At 40.4% G+C, this 22290-nt stretch overlaps 1 protein-coding gene across 1 annotated transcript in view; it reads left to right on the forward strand.

Moving 5' to 3' along the window:
- RCL1 (RNA terminal phosphate cyclase like 1) overlaps positions 1-6757 on the forward strand; it is a 35014-nt gene extending 28257 nt beyond the window's left edge. The window contains exon 9 of the mRNA XM_014308883.2: positions 5133-6757. Within this exon, the coding sequence (XP_014164358.2) occupies positions 5133-5283 (151 nt within the window). The 3' untranslated portion in view covers positions 5284-6757. The remainder of the gene's footprint in view (positions 1-5132) is intronic.
- The last annotated feature ends 15533 nt before the right edge of the window (positions 6758-22290 follow it).

Here is a 22290-nt window from a genome sequence, read left to right on the forward strand (position 1 = left end):
CTCTGGACATGCTCCAGCACCTCAATGTCTTTCTTGGAGTGAGGAGCCCAAAACTGAGCACAGGATTTGAGGTGTGGCCTCACCAGTGCTGAGTACAGGATGGCAATTCCTGCCCTGCTCCTGCTGGCCACACTATTGCTGGCACAGGCCAGGATGCCATTGGCCTTCTTGGCCACCTGGGCACTACTGGCTCATGTTCAGCTGCTGTCACCAGCACCCCCAGGTCCTTTTCCTGTGGCAGCTTTGCAGCCACTCTGCCCCAGCCTGTGGCACTGCCTGGGCTTGGTGTGACCCAAGGGCAGGACCCAGCACTGGGCCTTGTTGGCCTCACACCACTGGGCTCAGCCCATGATCCAGCCTGTCCAGATCCCTCTGCAGAGCCTTCCTGCCCTCCAGCAGACCAGCACTCCCACATAGCTTGGTGTTATCTGCAAACTGAGGGGACACTCAGTCCCTTCATCCACAATCACTGATGAAGATGTTAAACAGAACTGGCCCCAGTACTGAGCCCTGGGGAACACCACTGGTCACTGGCCACCAGCTGGATGTAACTCCATGCACCAATACTCTCTGGGCCCAGCCATACAAATCGTTTTTTACCTAGTGAAGAGCCATCCAAGCCATGGGCTATTACTATTGTTCCCTGGGTCCTCCTTCTGACCCTGCTGGTATGAGCATCACACTGGCCAACTTCGAGTCCTCTGGGACCTGCTCAGGACTGATGCTACATGATGGAGATTTTCTTGGTGAGTGCTTCTACCAGCACCCTCAGTACCCCTGAATGAATTCCATCCAATCCCATAGAATTCTAAATGTCTTGGTACTTCATTGTGTATTGCAGAAGATCTATTCTGCTCCCTGTACCCCAGCTAGGGGGCTGGTTGCCCTGAGGATGTCTTACTGTTAAAGACTGAGGCAAAGAAGACATTGAGGACCTCAGCCTTTCCCTCATCCTTGATGACGATGTTCCCTTCCACATCCAGTAAAGCATGGATATTTTCCATGGCCTTCGTTTAGTTTTTAATGTATTTATAAAAACACCTTTTATTATCTTTCACAGCAGTGGCCTAATTGAGTTCTAGGAGAAACTGGTTAGGAAACAAATTATCAAAAAAATTCATCAAAACAATTTATCAAAAATTTAATTTTTCAGACTTGCAAGGGATTTATTAGATCACAGTTATTTCTAGAGACTGAGCAGTTATTCTTTAGTCAGATGAAGGGAGGTTTGTTTATCTGGCAATGGCATCAAATAGTAAGAGTATGAACTGTCCTTTTTCGGTTATCATGGTACCGGTGCTGTATACGTGAAAGGTACAGTACTGTGATAACTGAAGAATGGTGGTGCCATCACATGAGAGCTAAAAATTACCTAACTGCTCTTCTCAACTCCTGATACCTTGGAAACAACATTCATCAGATTTTGAGGGGAAGATAGGGAAGTGTCCCATTGCACAAAGGGGAAGTAGTCCCCTATAAAGTAAGTATTCATGTGGAAGGTTTCAGAAGAGTAGATATTAGTGTTTGAAGTGCACAGTTAAGCATATGAGACAATCCAATCACTTGTCATTGTGAGTATTTTTTAATTTTTTACCCTTTTTTCTTCTGTGAAAATCAAGCAAATACTATAGTTTATTTTGTAAGCAGGATGAATTCAAGTTGGTGGGTTGTCACTTCTTCCAAGCTAGGTGTATACAGCAGGGATAAAGGTCAGGAGTACACATACTGAAGCAGTGCATTGCAAAATTTATGATTCTGTGAGAATCTGTGACTCATCAATCCTATAGGATCTGTTCAGATAGAATGCAGCTTTTTATGCATTCAACAACCAGGGCTTTTTATGCCCTCAGCTAGGGCTGTTTATGAAGGACTGGTAAATTTGGCTCCCAAGCAACTCATTGGATACACAAGCTTATGAAGTAAATTGCAGTATTGTCATGTTCCATGTTGTTGTCCCTTCTTTTCTTTCAGAGCTGTGACATCTCTGTATTTAACACTCTCACCCTACAGAATCTGAAGTTATTTTAAAGCTATATTATTGGCTTCCCTGTCCAGCATAATATAGCATGAATGTGACAGTGCAGCTGTCTGCTGAGAGCATCACAAAATGCTTTGGAACACGTCCGTTAGAACGAGGAAACTTCTTATTCTCACAGGAGACACCCGTTGCCTCAACTAACTATGGGGAGTGGAAATGAAACACCATGAGCAGGGCTGTCCTGAGTGGCAGTGGAACTAATAGTCTGCATGGCCAGCAGCTGCTCTGCATCACCCCTTTCTTAGTGTCTGTATTTCACAGAAGCAAGTGCTTTTCTGTGAAGCTGAGCTTAAAATCAAATGCAGGATGCTGGCCATCCCACTAACTCACAGAGGTCAGTCTGTCAGGACAGACCTGTCTGCATGCAGGTGGACCAGCATGAGCCAGGGGTACATGAAGGACAGCAACAGGAAAGCCTGTTGTGCCCCAAAAGCCCAAGTGCCCCAATCCATGGCTTTGCAAGGGTTTAGGGGCTTCAAGAGGGGGGTTAGGGTGCCTCTGTCTAGCCAAGCTGACACTTTCAGTTTCTCCCCTGACTGGGGATGCCCACTCCTGGCTCCTCAGTCTGTCTTCTCCTGGGAAGGTGTGTGGCAGGACTCAGGAGAGCAGTACTGGGGCTGCCACTGCTAGCAGGCAAAGCCCTGTGCAGGCCCCAGTGCAACTGAACCAAGAATGCACTGCTGATGCACTGGTCTTCTCTCACACTGCTCTTTTAGCTGGTTGCTTTGCTCAATATGTGAAGTTCTTGTGTGCTTGTTGGTAATTCTTAGCAGGCTATGGGGAAAAGACAGCACTTAGATACACAGGCCTTTTACGCTTGTTGTTTTTGGCTACAAGGCCTCCAGTGTGGCTCATGTGGCTGTCCCTGCACCTAAGGAGCAGCTCTGTTCAGCTGCTGCCTTGGTCTTGCCTGAACACAGAGTGTAAATTTTCAGCCAAATAAACCTTCTTTGTACCTTTCACCCCCTCCCTCAGTCCTGCAGCCTGTGCCTGTGTGGTTGGTGCAACCTGTGATATTATTTGAGGTGCCCACCCGTGACCCAGACCAACCTCAGAGGGAATACAAACCTGCTTTCTGTCTCAAACCCCTACTTTCCTGCCTCTTTCTCTTCTCTTCTGTTTGCAGGGTTTGTACCACTTGTGCTTCCACTGTTACAAGACAAAGCTGGCCTTTTGCTGCTTCTGCGTTCTCCCCTGGTGTCCCCAGGCAGCCTTCCCCTTGCTCGCACCCCAGAGAGTCTTTCCCGTGTATGTAGGGGCTGATATTTTTCTCACTCTGCCTTTATTCAAAAGGGAAAAGATGCAGAGATTCAGGGTAGCCCAGCTACATGCAAAAAGAGGTATGGGCTGAACTGATCCCACCAACATGTTGCAGAGTTTCCTGATCACCTTTTAGGATTTTTCCCTGAGTCTCTGGCTCCATATGGCCTCTTGTCATTTTTACAGTTTACTCTGCAGTGCCTCCTTGCAGTTCACTTCTCCTGTTTTGGGCTTGGTTGCTTTCTTGTCACGCTGCCAGAGCCTGTGAAAGGACCCAGCTAAGGAGAAGGCTGATACAGAGCTTGTGGTCTGTCAGCTTTACTGGAGCATTTGTGCTAGCATATGCCCATTTGCCTACTATAGCTGCAACAAGAAACCTTGCAGCTGGGGAGGCATGGAAGAAAAAGTGTTTTTCAGTTCTTTCTTTCAACTGTTAGTTTGTTTGAGAGATGAGAAAGCTGGTGTCTGTGCTGAAGCAAGTTATCAGTCCAGAAAGGTGCAGGAGAAAGGATACATAACATTGGGAGGAATGTTCCCACATTCACCCTGCAGAGGTATTTAGCAGATTGCCCCAGAGATAAGTGAGATCATCCCAAACACCAGTATAGGTGACACAGCCTCTCTTTTTCCAGCTCCTGCCATTTTCCTCCTCTCCCAAGTATATATCTGAGTGCAGGAACCGCAGCATGCCCAGCTGAAGTGTATAAAGCAATTTTGCTCCTGCAATTTTCCTTGTACTCCTTCACAATTTCTGTGGATAGGAGCTGCCAAGAGGCTTTCAGAGGCCTCGTGATGCCACTGTGGGGACAGACTTAGGCTTTTGTTCTCCTTCTTCCCATTTTGTGGATACTTGCTCTTGATTTGTTGTAATGATGTATGTGTGATTAGCTTGCAGTTATGCTTTCAGCATGCAGAGCAGACAAGCCAATGTGTGAACGGGATGTCCATATTCCATTTCTTTGAACTAAGAAAGGTGCATACCAGTTGCTGGAAGAGATTAAATCTTTGTTCAAGACTGCAGACTTGCTTGTAGCCATGACTGGAAGAGTCCAAACTTCTGTCAGAAGCAATTACAAATTTCCTTTTGTAGTCTTTTGGTGCAATTGCATGTTCCCTCTTTTGGAGAAGCCAGTAAAAATGTTTTCTTGGATGTTTTTGGTTTTTTTCTTTTTTTATAGTTTTTCGTGTTACTTGCTCTCCAGTCAGTGTTTGTTTAGGATCAGTGTGATTGTTCAGTTTCTTGTTGCCTTTCTGTCTGAAATGATGAAAGGAATTTTTTTTTCCTGAAAATGAGAAAACAGGAAGAATTCTAAGTCTGAATATAATCCTAGTGAAACATTTAACTGAGAAGTGGAGAAGTCAGTAATCAGTCAGAAATCATGCACATGCTTTGGGATCTCTCTTAAAGTATGCACCCATGCCTGTTTATGTTTTATTTCTGCTTTAAACATTGGGCAGGGGAAAGGAGAATCACAGGTTGGTATGGGGTTCATAGGGTTCCTATAACCCTAATGAAGAGTCAGCATCAGGAGTAAATAACATGCCTAGCTACATTTCTCTCCTTTCTTTCTTCTTCCCTCACCATTTTGTCTTGCTGTATTACCAGCCATTCCTCTCTCTGCTTCTGCAGAGAGCACAGAGGTTTCAGGAAGGGTCACTAGCAACTTCTACAACACAAGTGAGAACAGTGTTTGGAGCTTGTAGACCTGTTTCTCTGTACTAAGCAATATTTTCTTATTTCATTCACATGCTCATTGCTGGAATCTGTGTTAGTACATAATGCTATTGGACTTTCTGTTTTGTTTCTTAAACAGTATTATTTTCTCTCATTCAGAGTTGAGTTTCTGCGACACCTCAGAAGCTTCTTCCAGATCATGTTTAAAATTGAAACAAAGACCACTGAGGAAGAGCACATGGGCGGGGAGAAAGTCTTGATGACCTGTGTTGGCATTGGATTTTGCAACCTCAGTAAAACTATAAGATAAAAAACATCTACAGACTGTGAAAGACAGAAAATGCTGCAAAGATCTAATAAACCCTACCTGTCTCTATACTTACTCTGGCGTAGGGAGACCTGTGATGATTCCAGTGTGGGGTTACCCAAGCTCACTGCATGTAAACAATAAAGCTGACTTCAGACTATTTAGATCTGTGCTATTTATAAATGCAATGCCAGTATTCTGTGCTGCTTGGAGTGGCTCTTTGAAGTCTCAGCTGACTTGGGACTCTTTGCACTGTATTCCACTGAATGGGACACAAGTGCCTCATGTCACTGTGCTCTCAGGCCTTAATGAGGTGAGTGCTCTGGTTTTATGTATTTACTGCTTTCACTCGTAGCTTTTTCTGAAAGGTTTAGATATAGAGGGAAAACAAAAACAAGCTTTGCATTGTGAAACAGATGATCACAACGGAAATATTAGATTATTGAGGTAATTGCAGAGATAATATTGGCATGAAAATTAAAGGTATGACAGCAATTCTTTGTTTGTGCATTGTGTGTGTGTAAAATTTGTCAAATGCTCCACTCCTGTTTACATTTACTAAATTCACAGATCACAAAATAGTCTGAGTTGGAAAGGACCCAGAAGGATCACTGAGCCCAACTCTTAAGTGAATGGCTTATACAGGGATGAAACCCATGACCTTGGCATTATTAACAGTGTGCTTTAACCAGCTGAGTTCATCTCAGGGTTGCAGCTTCAAAGGAAGAATAAAATATCTGTCTATTGTTTTCCTAATGTTAGAGTACTGTAGAGGAGATCCCAGCCTATACTGACTTATTTTAGCCTCTTTTGCAAAGATGGGCATGGGAGGAGAAACCTCCATGGCAGCTTTTAACTTATCACATATATTCTTTTTATGTTTGTTTGGCATGCTATACATGTGGCTCACAATTAGTTGTTAAAAGTAGCAAAAATTGCTGTAGGCTTTGAGAAAGAAAAATTTATTCAGTTCCACCATCATATTTTGTGCGTCTGCTCCCTTTTTAAAGTGCCAATAATGTTGTATGGGACAGATTGACAGATGCAAAACAGTTTCTACCAGGTTGTATATATTTACCCATGAAAGGCCTCAGGTAAATTCCAGGCAAACCTGTGGAAGTTAATGCTGAACTCCTGACACAAGGGGAGAAATTTATATTTGACTTCAGACTATCCTTCATGTGTCTGGAGGAATATAAAACTGTGTCAAAAGCTGCTATATAGAGAGAGCAGATACCAGTGACGGTGTTAAAATGGTTTCACAAACTTTATCTGATGCCACTGTAAAGTGGGCATTACCTCTGTAGTATGAAGAATGTATATTGGACCCAAAAAGGACTTGGACAGAGGTTCATTATGTGATTACTGTCTTGTTAACTTTTGCAGGCCGTGTGAATAATTTTTTTACTGTACTTTGTTTGGTGTTGCAATCTGTCAGACATGATTTGAAAAAATAAAGTTTGGGTTTTTTCCTAAATAAGGCTTTATTTCCCTTTGAAGCAAAACAGACAACAGTTGGGGGGGAAAAAAAGCCTGGAAGTCTTTCCTAAGCCCTTCATAACATAAATGGCTATCTTGAACTGATACATGAAAAAAACAACTTTGGAGGTTGACAGAGAGGGAGGAAGGGAAAGGGTAAAGCCATTCCTGTAATTTATTAGCTTTCCAAAATTTGACTTGCAGCTAAGGAAATCCTAAATAAAACAATAGGATGTGAAATAAAATATCTTGACTATGTTTTTTACATTTCAAGTTAGAAGAAGGAATACAGTCGTGAATTTACCTTGCTCCCTTCTGTCACTATGTAATGAAAAAACTAGAAATTTCATAAATTAAAATTACCCAAAATGCAAGTCACTACTGATCCAAAAGGTGAAATGTAAAAACTAAAATTAAAAGCCACTTGAATAAAAATATAAAGCTTACATTAATTAAAGATTCAAGTTTGTGCCACAGCTCCAATTTCCAAAATTTGCTTAAATAAAAATTTGCAAGTATTGTCACAATTTCAAAAATGAAAAGCTTTATTCTTTTTAAGCTTGACTATAAAACTGTTTTTCCAAATGTTCCAGTTGTACTAGGCATAGAGATGGCAATAAGTTGCCCAAGCAGCAGATACTATGTTACACAATTGCCTGTACTTAACCTCAGTGTTAAAATTGGACTGGTAAGCCTTAGCCCTGCTGCAAATTGCATAGCTTTACAGCACAACACTTGCTGCAACAACTCAAATCTTGTGAATTTGCTTGTTGCCTTACAGAGAAAAGGAATGGTATATAAAACTGATAAGTTTTTCAAGAACAGTCACTCTTTGGAGAAATATTAACAATTCCAGAGGAAGTTTTAGGTAAGAACTGTCTTAAAATTACAAGGCCTTCATGTTCTGGGAAAAGTACTTATTAGAAGGAAATCCTGCAGATAAAAGCTGTTTGTTTATCAGCAAAACAGCAACTGACATCTGCTTTGGTGGTCTGATCACACAAGCAGTAAGATAGTTAATTTTAGAGCTGGACAGAGGAAATTAATTTTTGGTGAAAAAAATTCATAGTGTTGATAGTCACAGACTTTATGGTGAAGATGATAGTTACTAGGAGACACATCTTTCATCTCAGACCATCCATAGCAGAGTAATACTCAGGTAACTTAAATTTGAAGTTATGAGCTGTACATGAATAATCCTGTGCTCTGAGCAATCCATCAGTAATTTAGTTAATCCCTTTGGGTGAGCAGCTCTGATAATAGAATCAAAATGGTTTTGGTTGGAAGAGACCTTACAGATCATCTAGTTCCACCATCCCCCCAACCAGGTTGCTCAAAGACCCATTCAGTCTGGCCTTGAACATTTCCAGGGATTGGGCATCCACAGCTACACTGGGCACTGAGCTGCTGTTAGAGCAGCTCACTACGCTCACAGTAAGGAATTTCTTCAAATAGCTAACCTAAACATGCCTTCTTTAGCTTAAAGCCATCACCACTTGTTCTGTCACTACATGCCCTTTTAAAAAGTTCCTTTCCAGCCTTCTTTTAGGTTCCGTTAGGTACTGATTTAAAGGTGCTATAAGGTCTCTACAGAATCTCCTCCAGGATATACAAACCCAACTCTCTCAGCCTGTCCTCGTGAGAAGAGGTGCTCAAACCCTCAGATCTTTACTGTGTGCCTCCTCTGGACTTGCTCCAAGAGGTCCAGGTCTTATTTTGGGGTCCCCAGAGCTAAATGCACCGCTGTAGATGCAGTCCCATGAGAGTTGCAGTCGCAGTGGTGATGTGAAAAGTATTTGTAAAATATGCCTTTACCTTGCATGTCCTGCCAATTTTGTAATACCTGTTGTCAAACTTTCTTCTATGATGATTGTAGTTTGACTGCACCTTCTGTGGTTATGTCAGAAAATCCATGCTAACTTGCTGTAGCGAGTTGCTGTAGGACAGCTTCTGGAGTACAAGAGATTATATTGGAAGCAAAATTGTTTCATTCCAAGTGCACTTTATCAAAGGCATATGGCTAGGAGCCAGTGCAATAACTGTCTGGGGAAGCACACAGTAGGTAAGTTAGCTGGGACAAAACAGTAAGTACATGGCTGTCTTGGGTAATGTTTTCAAAATGGTGTTTTTTTACTGCCAGAGCATATATACTCTCTCTCTTCTTCCTGTTCCCCATGGGTGATACGGATTTTGTTTCAATCCACAGAGGCATAATTCTGTGCTTGCAAATTCTGACATTCACTTCCCTGTTTCTCAATCATACTCTTGAGAAACCAGATGCAAAAAAAGACAAACAAGAAAATAAACCAATTTTCAGGATGCATAATTTTTTCTATGAGTTCATTTCCCCCCCCTTTTTTTTAATATCGTATGGCCATCTCCATGCTTTTATTTTGTGTGTCTGATGTGTGTCCACTTCTATTTAATCTGGCTCCTAAGGGATCGCAAGTGAGACACACAACTGCGTCACAGCAACTCTAAACAAAACTGTGGAAGGAGCATCTTTTGCAGTTACTGCTTAGGTCTTGGTAAGCTGTATCTTAAAAGAGCATTCACGATGGGGGCTATAGTGTGCCTTGTGCCTGTTGCCTCTGAGCAACACTGACAAGCTCTGAAAAACACCTATAACCTGTTGTCAGTGAGAAGGGTAAAAAGACAGAAAGTCCTGCAGGGAAGAGATTGTGTGGGCTGAATTGTGTGGTGACGGCATTGGATGAGTAACAGAAGCAAGTCATGCACTGTGTCGCAGCATCACAATGTCCAAATGGCACTTAGACTAGATATAAATTGAGTTGTGACATTGATACAAGACAGAACTATTAGGATGATTTGTAGTAAATCTGTAGCAATAGATGTCAGGTGTTAGTGCTAATCTCTTTCCTGGAATAGTAAGATTATGTATATACACTAAGAAGAGTGCCCAGAGCTGTATTCCCTGTGCATTAGAGAGTATAGAAATAGTCTGTGTATGTAGCAATAAGGAGACCCAGAGAAGAAACCTGGTTTAAGGTGGTACTGATCAAGGGTGTAGCCATAAGAAAACAAACACCAAAATAAATTCTTTACATGAGGGTGAGCAGTGGCTGGGTGCCCACAGAAATTGAAGTAGCAACTGCTCTGCACAACTGAGCACACAGAGGTAGGCAGTGTCTCTGTATATTTGTCCTCATGCTGTATGTTTGCCACATTGTCACTCCCTCTTCTCGGTATCAGTTTGACCATGCTTCCCTGGCAGCCTCCGTTGTGCTGCTCACCCAACAAACATCAGTGCTCCTTCAACAGTGATCCCATGGTGAAAATCTGTAGGGCCTTGAAGGTGTCTGGTGCTTAACTACAGATGAACTAGTAGGATTAATGGCTTGATTCCAGTGATCATCACTACATGGCAAGGACACATCCCATTTTACAAAATGCAACAGGCCCAGGGGGGCACTTATTTTTGCAGGATGCCTCAGAAGTCACATGCTTCAGAACAAATGCCTTACCCCTTCCCACTGCATTTTTAACCTGCCGCCATGTTGCTCCTTGAAAGTTACTTAAATCTTTTTTCAATCCTAAACTGTCTCCAAGGATAAGAAAAAAACTGCTTTAGCAAATTTTGCATAAATCTGGGTATATTTTCTTAACTTTGATGGATGTGGATATATTCCATAAGTTAAGACTATGGTTCTAAATCATCATCCTCAGCACATCAAGACAAACAATTTTCTTTGTGCGTCTGGTAATAAGTTTTGATTCTGTATAATGTGCTAAAGATTTGCAAGACTCATCTAGATCAAAATATTCATGAATTTTGATTATTGACTCCTTTTATTTTTAACATCATGAAAGTGGGGAAAAAAGAGAAGAAAAACCACAGCCATACTGTTTTGTTTGTGTGCCAGCATTCAGAAGGTGCCTGAAGCAGTATGGCTTCCTGAGAGATTCATAAAAGTATTTGTATTTAGAAGCACATCTAAACGTTCAGAATGTGACTTGGAAAGAATTTCTATTGAAGAATGTTTCTGAGCATTGTTTGTAAAAATCTACTTAATAATTCATGCCACAAGTTTATTATCTCCTATTTTCACCTGATTTTTGGGACATAGGTGAGTCAGGGCTAAATAAGACAGACTAGGAAAAGGTATTTCTGTTTCTTTTGGAATGTGTTTGTCAGGTTGTTAGCAAAAATACTGTTTATTCATCCTTCACCATTAATGTCAGCAGCAAGTTTTTTCTTGAAACAGTGTCAAGATCTTGCTCTAGACTTTTTTAAGCAATGATGTATGAATTCAAAGAGAGGAGCTGTTCTGAAAGATCTGGCTTTTTCCATGCTATGTAGAGCATCTTAGGAGAGCAGGCTATTAGACAAGGCACAGTTGAGTTTCTTACTCAACAAGAGGGTGAGGGGGGCTAGTCTAAAGCTGCACCATGAGAGGCTGGGTGTGGCAGCAGCCTAAAAAGGTATTCTTCATTTTAGTTTAAAGTACAAATAAAGAATGAACATCTGTTTCAGTTTGCAGAGTTAAATAAACATTGTTAGCAGATTTTTTTAAAGCTTGAAATTTACAGTAAGAAACAAAAAGAGAGTATAACTAACAGCCAAGGAGAAGGATATTGCAGAATTCTATTACCCTTCTTTTCCCTTCTCAGTCTCACAAGTTTGCACAGAAAAGAGCAATTTTTTGTCAGAAATTGTTGAATAGCTATTGAGACATTGTAAGGAAAATACAATAAATTACCAAAATTGTCACTTGCCTGACACATGAGTGAAAACTTAAACATATTTATGCTCATGGCATTTTCTTCACTGAATCACTTTCAAAGAAAGAGCTGCTATGAAAGAACTTGTCCGAAACTTCTCTTTTCACACTTTTAGTGTGATTTCAGGGAAGTCTCTCACTGATTTCCTATGCCTTATGTCTTCTCCAGGCAATAACAATACTGTCAATTAATATATGACTTGAATTGTTATTCCCAAGTCATAGGCATATAAATATTAAAAGGTACATTTTTTGCATTACATGCAATGTAATTCTTGGCTTCACGCATTTTTATCCTCTGTTCCAAAGTCTGTGTTTTGGAGAGCTTCTTTTGTGCTAGTGGTAGAGAAGAATGAAGTTACTCATTTTTATCCCACAGGGAGCTGGACTAGAAAATATCAAGATTCACAGAACCTCAGATCTGTGCAAACATTTGCCTCACTTTATGATGGCTATAAGCTTCTTTGGGCTCTACAAGCCTGAATCTCCCTATTCTATTTCTGCTCTTTTTAAATGTTAGTTTTGGTTTGAGGGTGGTGGGGTTTGTTTGTTTGTTTGTTTGTTTGTTTGTTTGTTTGTTTTGGTGAAGTTTACATTACTGCTTTTGCTTTTTTCACAGAATTTGTTTGGTTTATTTTGTTTACCTCTAAAGACGAAATTTTGGCAGTTTTACTTAAGAAAGCTTTTCATTGTGATATATCCCTTTCTCCACTGATCTCTTCTCACTCCTGTTAGATCCATGATCTTTGCTGTATTGTACAAACTGGAAGAACAATCCCCACTATGCTGCAGTCTGACTCTGAGTTGCTACATAATTTCACTTCTCTGTTCCCTGTATGCACACAGAATCCTCCCCTGGCCACTCACCCAGACAGCTTCCTCTCTTTTTTCCACTGGTCACTGATCTGTCTCACTACAGGGATTTTCATCCAAGATTTCTGAAACAGAAGAGTGAAGAGACAGATTGGATTTCTTCTAACTAAGTCTGCCCTAGTAGTTCCTGCTGTAGAAACAAAGCATTTTCCTCATCTTTCTGTCTCAGAGGTCTCCTTGAAGGCTTGCCATCTTGAAAAGTAATAGTCCTCTGGCTGAATCCTCTGAGTTTTGAATAAAAGTGAAGCAAGAAAGGAACTTAAGCCTAACACTCAAAATCAAATTTTCTTGCTGACTGGCACTAACATGTATGGGCTGCTTTAAAACTGGTGGAATATTAAGCTACAAAATGGACAATGAGCAAATTCTTATAAAGTCCTAAGTCTCTGAATTGTACAAGATAAAATCTTGATATAAAGCTCCAGTCTTATGAAATTGAAATACTTTATTATTTTAAGACCTTCTGTTAAGGAAACCAACCTAATGTTATGTTTTCTTATCAATACTGTGGGAGTTTCTGTCATTAACTTTCCACTGGTGAAAACCCTTACTGCATTTCATCACATAAGGTGTCTACCATTGCTACTGCAAAGACTATCTCCAGCACAAAGACAAGCTTAGTTTAAGAGAAGGAGCTTTGAGGATTAGATACTGCTTTTTAGCTTCTTGCTTTTCAATGAAGCAGTGCAGGGAATAAAAGTCACGAAGCTATAGAAGCATGCAGTTGAAGAAACTAATGGAACTGTGCTACTGTTTCAATTATCTGTTTATATTTAAAATGTGTGAAGCTATTTTAAAATATTGTTCTTTTGCCCACTAGCATTTTTTAGGGAATTAAAAAAAAATCTGAATCCTTGCCAGCATATTTTTGCAGTGCTAGCTCATATAAAAAAATTCACAGATGCTAACCATAATAGTTCAGTAGTTCTATCTTTCTATCTCACCAACCACTCTCATGACAATCCACTTCTTTTGGTGTTACTGCAGCTGCTAGCCAAATATTAAACTCAAATAGCTCTCTGTGGGGCTTGTTAGTTTCACTCTTGAGGGTAAGCAGAACAGTGGCAGTTCCAAGTAAAAGCCGTCCCCTTTGCAATCTTTTCAATTTGCTTCCTCTGCTATTTACTGAGTGGTAACCTCTCCATAAGTCAGTGGAATATTTATTTATGTTGCCTGCTGCAACATCTCTTAAGCACAAACTGGCTCCTTTTGTCACAATTTCTGGTGACCAAAAATATCTGTCTGTGTTTTTTGGTAGCTCTAGGCTTTCTGTCTATGGCTGACTCAATTCTGTAGCAGCAGAGGAAGCAGAATAGAAGAGGTTCAAACCCAGGAGGGTTGGACACCCTGTGACTCATCTCAGAGGACTGGGTTTCCTCCACAGGTATAACTGTGTTGAAGGCAGTGCCAGGGCTTCAGGGCACTCTTGCAGCTTCTCTGGTCCTGGGAATGCCAGATTCAACATTGCTTGGCATTGATCGAAAACCATGACATCTAGCTTTCTTTCATTTCTGTAGATGAGAACTAGTTCTGCTCTTTGAAGCAATTAGATAAATACGTGAAAGGTATCTTGGGAATGACACTCTGAAGCTACTCCCTGGAAGGATCAAGTTAACTCCTGTTTCTGCCTGAGGTACAGCTACCTTGACAATATCTTTTATAACCTAAGCTTTAAGGAAGCTTAATGGCAAGTGATATGTATTCTTTGCCCTAGGGAGAGCTTTTTTTGCTTTATTTTGTATGTGTGCCTCAGTGTCAGGGAGTACTAACTGGAATTGCTTGTCTTAAAATCTTCCTCCTCTAAGAAAAGGAGTTAGTGGAAGATATTTCTAGATCCTGAAACGCTGTCCCAGAGAGCTCCAATATGTAGTTTATTTCCATTACGCTATAAAGAGTGGAACAAGACATCAATATTTTCAAATTTAATAGTTGCTGGGTGCTTCTTTTAATATAGGAAATTAAAGAGCTGAATTTGATTTATTGCTTTAATTACAAAGAAAGATCTTTAACTGATCTGACTGGAATTCAAAAATAAGGGAGGAGAAGAAAACAGCCATTTGACATGGGTTTGATGTTGTTTGTACCAATCTAAATACAAAGCAATAGTGAAAATCAATAGTTAAGTTATGTAAAGTTTGATCCCACAACTAATTAATGAAAGCTGTGTTACCAAAGCGGTGGCATATGGGACAGGCCTCTCTCAGCTGGTTTGCAGAGGTCCATACCTTTTTGAATCTAGACTAGGAATTTACTTCTTTGTGAAAACCCTATACTCTTGCCAGTTTTAACTAAAATTGGTCCAAAGTTTCAAAAGCAAAACAACTATGTTAAAGATACCTAATAATTTATTTTTAACGTAAAATATTTGAGTATTGCAGTTTTGCCAGTGTGCATATTGGTACCAACATTGATATCTAGCTTTTTCCTGAAACAACTTTTTCAGAAATATTGATAAAGCAATAGGTCTCTTATCTATTTTCATTTGAGCAATAATTACTTAGTACATTTGAAGAATCAGTAGACTGCATATTTTTATAATTGTATTTCAGACTGGAATAGGTTTCTGATTTTAAGCTCTGCTTATCCTTTTCCAGAACTATGAATCAAAACATAACTTGCTGCTCCTATGTACTATTAATCAGAAGTAAAACAGAGTAGAAACAAAAGTGAAATTCAGTGTCTTCATTGTGAAATATTAAGATGAGAATACCATGTGGAAAAATTAACTACAAACAAATTTTTCACTTTGTGTTTACTGTAAGCAGTTTAGAGACTTCTAGAATCACTTCATAAAAGTTTCTTGTTTGTATATTTGTGTGTGTATATCAAAGTTTCTTGCTCTTACAGAATCTTAAAACGCTTTGGGTTTGAAGAGACATTAAAAACCATCGAGTTCTAATGCCCCTGTCATAGGCAGGGACATCTTCCACTATACCAAGTCGCTCAGGGTCACATCTAATTTGATCTTGAACTTTGATCTTCCATCTTCCAGGGACGGACCATTTGCAGTTTCCTTGGGAAACCTGTTCCAGCACCTCAGTGTTCTCACAATAAAGCATTTCTTCTTAATATCTAAGCAAAACCTACTTTCTTCAGTTTAAAGCCATTCTGTCCTGTCACTACATGCCCATGTAAAAAGTGTCTCTCCGGTCTTCCTGTAAGACTCTTTTACAGGAAGGTTGCTAAAACTGGAAGGCTGCTATAAAGTCTTTCTGAAGACTTCTCCCTGAAGCCTTCTCTTCTCCATCCTAACTCAAGAACCCTCATTAAGGTCTCTGGTGATTGATGTGAGTACAGAAGGCAGTTAGGAAAATGTGCAAGATACACTTGGTTCTCTTTCATGACATTGATTTCTGTGTAGCATCCATGTAGCTTAGTAATTGTATCTTAAATGTATTTCAAAATGAAAAAAAAAAAGAATAAAGGTTGAGATCTTGAGTGAGGAAATGCAAAAACTTCAACAGCTGACCATAACAGGATTTTTGTTACCTCATGTTACCCCCTTGTGTTGTCTTTTGTCCTTTTAGTTTCTAGCTGTATCACACTCACATCCTGGTACACTAAAGCACATGAAAATACACAACAGGTAAATAACGCAAAGAAAAACCCCAAACCCAACAGGATGAAACACTACAGATGGAAATGAATTTACATAAACATTAACTTTTGAAGCTTCCTGGCTTTCACAGATAGATAACTGCTGCCAAACAAGCTCAGGATGGTTAATTTTCCATAATAATGCATGGTAAAAGAATATGGGTGGAGCTGCAGTCCATTGCATTTAAAATCAGACATTATTAAACAGTACATAATTAACTTCTAGAAATATTAATTTTAAAATCCATAACTAATGTCCTCATCTAAATCTCCATTCATGTCTTGAGACAGAAGAAAAAGCTTCTAATATATATATACATGTGAAAACACTATTCAAAGAACAGTGTTTGTAATGACCTGACATCCACAAGTTGATGCCAGGTCATTACACAGTCATGAACACTGTACACAATGAAGTCCTGAAGAAGGTGAACTGGGCTGGAAACCTATAAGTGTGCATTAGAGTCCTCCTGGTCAATTTCTGAGTCCCTTTAGATATCTGGAAACTCCAAGAATGAATAGAGAAATACTAGTTCGTGTATATGAGGAAAGCAGGCTGTTCCCCACATTTGCCTAAGGTAAGAAAAGCAGAGGTGATTTTGGTTTGATGTTTTGAAAGAAAAAACAGACCCTGGGCCCTTCAAAACCTATTTTGAGAGGTTTTCATCTAGTAGACTTCCCTATTCCCATGGGATCTTCACAAGACAATTTCTTCGTCAAAAAGTTATTTTCCTATTGATAGGTAGACCTAGGAAGGCACTTTAATTAATCTTTATTATGAATATGAATACAGTTTGTATAACAGTAGCACTGAAAACCTTTTGAATTCAGTAGAGGGTTGATCCTGGCTGGATACCAGGTATGCAACAAAACTACTCTAACACTCTCCTTCACAACTAGACATGGGAGAGAAAATATAGTGAAAGGCTCATGATTTGAGATAAAGTCAGTGAGACTGGTAAACCAATTACCATCTCAGGCAAAACAGACAGAATTTGGTCATTAATTGAATTTAGGACCAAGAAAATCAGATCAGCATAACAAGAAGTAAAACAAATCTTAAAAAACTGTTTTCCCCACTTCTCTTCCTTCCTAGCTCTACTTCCTACTGCAATGGTGCAGGCAGAAGGGGAACAGGGGTTCTGGTCAGTTCATCAGACATTTTTTCTCCCAGTGCTCAGGGAGAGAAGTCTTTCCCATGCTCCAGTGGGGGGTGCCTCCCACCAGAGACAGTTCCCTATTAATTTCTCGGGTGTGAGCTTATCTCACAGGAAGATTGCACTCTTCCACAGGTGCAATCCATCAGGCGCAGCCTGCTCCAGCATGAGATCTCACAGGGTCACAAGTCCTACCAGGAAACCTGCTCCAGTGAAGGCTCCTCGCTCCCTGGGTCTGCAGGTCCCTGCCAGGACAGGCCTCCCATAGGGTCACAGCCTCTTTTGGGCATCCACCTGCTCTGGTGTGGGTCTCCTTCACAGGCTGCAGATGGATCTCTGCATCCCTGTGGATCTCCATGGGCTGCAGGAGCACAGCTGCCTCACCATGGGCTGCACCATGGGCTGTGGGGGAATCCCAGCTGCAGTGTCTGACTCATCCCTCCCCTTCTCCATTGACCTGGCTGTCTGCAGAACTGTTCTTCTTACATAATCTCACTCTGCTCTTCTCTGGCTGCAATTACATCTACCCAATAACTTTTTTTTCTTCTTAAATATGTTACCAAAAGGAATTACCATCATTTCTGATTGTCCCAGCCTTGACCAGCAGCATGTCTGTCTTGAAGGTGTCTGACACTGGCTCTAGCAGACATGGAGGATGCTTCTAGCATATTCTGACAGAAAGTAGTAGCACCCCCCACGCCCCCCTCCAAAACCTGGCCATGCAAACCTAAGACAAATTCACATGTTATTGTATTTAGATACCAATTAAGCACAGAAGATACCCTGCTTTAAAGATGGAAGGGAAAACAAAGCAAAACAGAACCTATGCAAGCAAAAGTTGGTTAGGAAACAGTCACTTGATGGAGTCCTGGCACGCTGATGGACTCCTGAAGCATTTGTATTGCAATCACTAGGACTTTTGACAGCAGAGCTGCTAACAAATACTACAAGCTGAGTCTTCATGCTTGAAGGTTCTCTTTCAGCCTCAGGCTGCAGTTTTATTAGTTTTATTAATTCTGTTAGCAGATTTTGAGTAGAAATTCAGACTTACTGACCCTTTTCCTCACTGTGTAGTACTAGTATACCTAAATGTTTACTAAGCAAAAAAGTCATAGGGTGACAGTAAATTCATGGTTCCCAGTAATACCATTTATATCAAGCCATTTCCCATCAGTGGACTGCATTTCAAAAAATTATTTTGAAGTTCTACAGTTAAACCAATTGCTTGTGCTTACTTGCCTGCCTGCTTTTTCCAGCTACTAAATTGTTGGCTGCATGCTAGGTTTTATCCTCTAATAAGAGAAAGGCACATGTTCCTTAAAAGGAAATCCCATGCTGCTGCTCTGTTGTGACTCAACTAACTTGGCAAGAAAGGAATTTACTCCATTTCTGTATCAGATCCACACCAACCTGTGCTGAGCACATGGATGACAGTGTTCAAAGGATTGCAACATTTAATAGAGCCACAAGTGGTATGGAGATCCATGCAGACCTTACTACTCACATGAGGCAATTAGCTTTACTAAACAGTAAATAAGCAATTTAATCTTTTTTTGCAGAAAACCTATCAGAAACTATTGAAATCCACAAAACTGGAACAATTAAATTTGAAAAGTGCAGATGGAAATCTCAGGCACTACATGTGGGTGACTTTTGCATATGCTACCAATGTTGATTAAGAAAGGCAACAATACTGCTATGCAATCCTTTTAAATCCAAGATTTAATGCCACTGGACATCTGACATACCCATCTCTCATAAAATCTGTCAGGCAGAGCACTATTCCTGATCACTGTGGGCTACAAAGCAGGCTTCTCTGTCTTCTCCTTGTATAGTCTGGAGGGAATCCCAGAAAGCTGTTGGAAAATGAAAGCTTATCCAACTCCTGGAAACTTCTGGGAAAGGAAACAGGGCAGTTTTGGACACACAGGGAGAATTACCTACTTCCATTCCTCTGGTTTATAGAAGTCACTGTCCTGCATCACTGTAGCCTCTGAGTGCTTTTTACTTGCTCAGCAACCGAACTCGTGCCTGTTCTTGTAGGGCTTTTCTATGTTTGTTTGGGTTTTTAAAAATTTTTTCCTATAGGATTGTTGTGTGATGCAGCATTTTGTACCCGATCAAGAACACAGTGGGCTGTTGGAGAAGGAGCTGACAAAGAAGTGCATCTTCCAATGAGGTACAATTTAGTGCCTGAAGAAGTACCTTTTGCATTCTTAGGTATATGCTCCAAAAGCTGTCTTTGCAGAAATGCATTACAGAAGGTATTTTCAGGTACTTTCTACTGTCTCTCAGAGGAACAATATCAAACAGATGTCTGGAAGGGGACAATCTTGCGCTTCCTGTTGAGGCCCTCAAAGCCAAGAGGTGGCTTCTTTTCCTAAGTTTTGTTTTCCCAAAGGGGATGAATTAGAAGTGTGTCCTTTTGCAAGCTGAGTCATACACAAACCTGTATTTACAGGTGCTTTTTCTTCCATTCTCTTCCAGGAAGGAGGTAATCACTCATACAACTTCAGGAAAAAGGTTTCAGAGAATAACTATAAAAAATGAAAACATTTCTTTTAAGACTGTTCTTTGCACCATATATTTAAAGGGAAAGCATGGCTTTTTAACCAATATATATTTTTGTCCAAGGCAGAGCCTACTACACAAAGAAAATGAGAAAAAACTTGATGATATATGTACTTACTAAACAGTACGAATTTCACATCCTACTACAAAAGTAGAAAGAAAAGTGAAATACATGCATGGATTTGATTAAAATAAGTAACTTCCTTAGTGTTGTAATTTGCAAAGGTTTTGCAAATAACTCCTTTGAACAGAGAATATGCTTTGATTTTAATTTCAGATGAAAATGATAAATCAAAGGACAACTATGAGAATTTTTGAAGGAACTACTACAGAACTATTTCTGTAATTTTCAGCTTTTTGAACATGAAAATGAAACAAAGTCTGCATCCTGGCCAGCACACTAATCTCACAATTTGGAACACAGAAATAATCAAGTAAGTAAAATTAAGCCTTTTGCACAGATGGCAAGTTCATATCTTGCTTTGAAAAGCAAACTAAATTTGAAGCTGCTACACCACCTGTAGAAAGAATGATTTTTTGTATAATTAGTGGTATTTTTGTCCGTTATTTGGGAATACGTTTACTAAGTTTATTGTTTAGCATCCATGATTTTGGATTCCGTGGTTATGCCTGTGTTACTACACCCTACACACAAGGGTATTCACAGAGTGTGAAGATGCAAAATGAAATGTGTGAACAGTGTGGAGGTAAAACGGTACTTCAACTCTCTGCCACAGACTGACACTGGTGTCCAAGCATACTAACATGCAAATGTATGGACACTGTATGATCATTTAGAAAAAGGGAAGGCAGGTTTAAATGGCAGTTAGATGCAAACCTGAGATATTCACAGTTTTTGAGTGCAGATGCCTTTTAAAGTATTTGTTGAAAATTGATATAGTAGCAAGAACTCTGATGAAAAGTAATGAACAGTGCTGAACAGACCAGAGAAAAAGGATATTTCATAGGACAATTCTGTTTCTTGCTACGTTATACTAAAACATGCTTAACTATAATAGAAGACAAACAAAACTACCAGGTATCACTACATAAGCTATAAAGTTTGGAGTCCTAACACAGATTGGACTTTCAAAATCTAAGCAAGTGATGGTGTGTTTTATCACTCCAGAAGCTGAGAAATTTTGCAGGTCCAACTACACCTGACCCTGACAAACTACTGAAACTTAACAATATAAGGATTTGTCATCTATTTAAGTGAAATTCTTTGCATTTGCAGGGGCGTGTCCACAAAAATCTTGATGAGCAAAGTCTTATGTCATGCAGTGAGCACAACCAATGTAGTACATTACTCTTCTTATCTTTTGAGTGGTCTGGATATCAGTGGCATTTTAAGTAATTATGTTTGGGAGGCATCAGAATATTTTTATTTTGGGGTTTCTTTATTTTCTCTGCTTCGAAGACATTTCCAGTGTCGCTGCAGCATGTTTCTGTGAGTTTTCCACACTGCAAACTGAGGAGAGACATTAAACATGAAAAGCAAATTATTAGAGAATGTAATACCACAGAAACTTTCTTTGAGATGAAGGACTAGATATTATCGAAGAAAACACGCTGTAATTTACTTTATTTCAAAATCACTAGGTATTCTTTACACTGCACATTCAATAAAAACAAAGCAATGTAGCCACTGATACAATTTCCAGTTCTGAAATGGCTTAGATTTTGTCCTTAAAGGACATGAGACCTGTGGGATGATGTTATGGCACATGGGCATACTCTTCTGTACAGAGCAAAAGACCATGCACCACATCATAGAAATGACATGATAAAGTAAGATTGTCCTTAAAGAATTACATTTTAACAGCGCCAAGTTGCTAGTTGACCCATAACAGCCTGCTTTGAAAACAAGAATGTCACAAGCGTGAGTCCATTAGCGTGAGTCTGAGACTCATCAACCATCAAACTTTTACATGGCTTTTTAGTTCTTCCCTGTCCCAGCTTGTGTTTATCCTTTGTCTAACAGACAACCCAGTTCCTGAGCCTTCAGGTGAAGCATGTATACTTGGCACAGACAAGAAAACAAGGAACAAACTCATTGGACAAGAAATGACAGAAGAGTGTGCATTTCAGAAGTCAGAACTGTGTAATAAATCCCAAGAGGTGGGACAGAACTAGCACACACACACATACATTTTGCTTAAAAAACAGCCGTACATTTTTTCTTTGGCCCAGCCAACACAGTCACTACTGTGCAGCCAGACCGCAGCAAGGACGCACTGCTTGTTTGCCACGGCTGAACAAGGCCAGATCTGTCCCTCACGCTCGCTGGTCCCAAGCCCTCCAGCTTTCCCCTGGGCTGCCTCCCACAGACGGACACTTGTGGAAGACAAGAAAAGCCCTGGCTGCCCGCACCGCCTGTCGGGCAGTTCTCGCACTGACAAAACCCTGGTGCCCTCTCTAGTGCCGACGGAACCTGACAGAGCTCCAGATGAGTTTCGATCTCAAGCACATACGTGACTCGTGGGGATGGTACTGTGTGTAGGGCCAAGAGCTGGACGCGATGACCCACGTGTGGTCCCTTGCCCTTTCCAACTCAGAGTATTCTGTGATTCTGCGATGAGGGGGCTGCC

This window comes from Geospiza fortis, unplaced genomic scaffold, assembly GCF_000277835.1.
Source record: "Geospiza fortis unplaced genomic scaffold, GeoFor_1.0 scaffold491, whole genome shotgun sequence".
Taxonomy (NCBI): Eukaryota; Metazoa; Chordata; class Aves; order Passeriformes; family Thraupidae; genus Geospiza; species Geospiza fortis.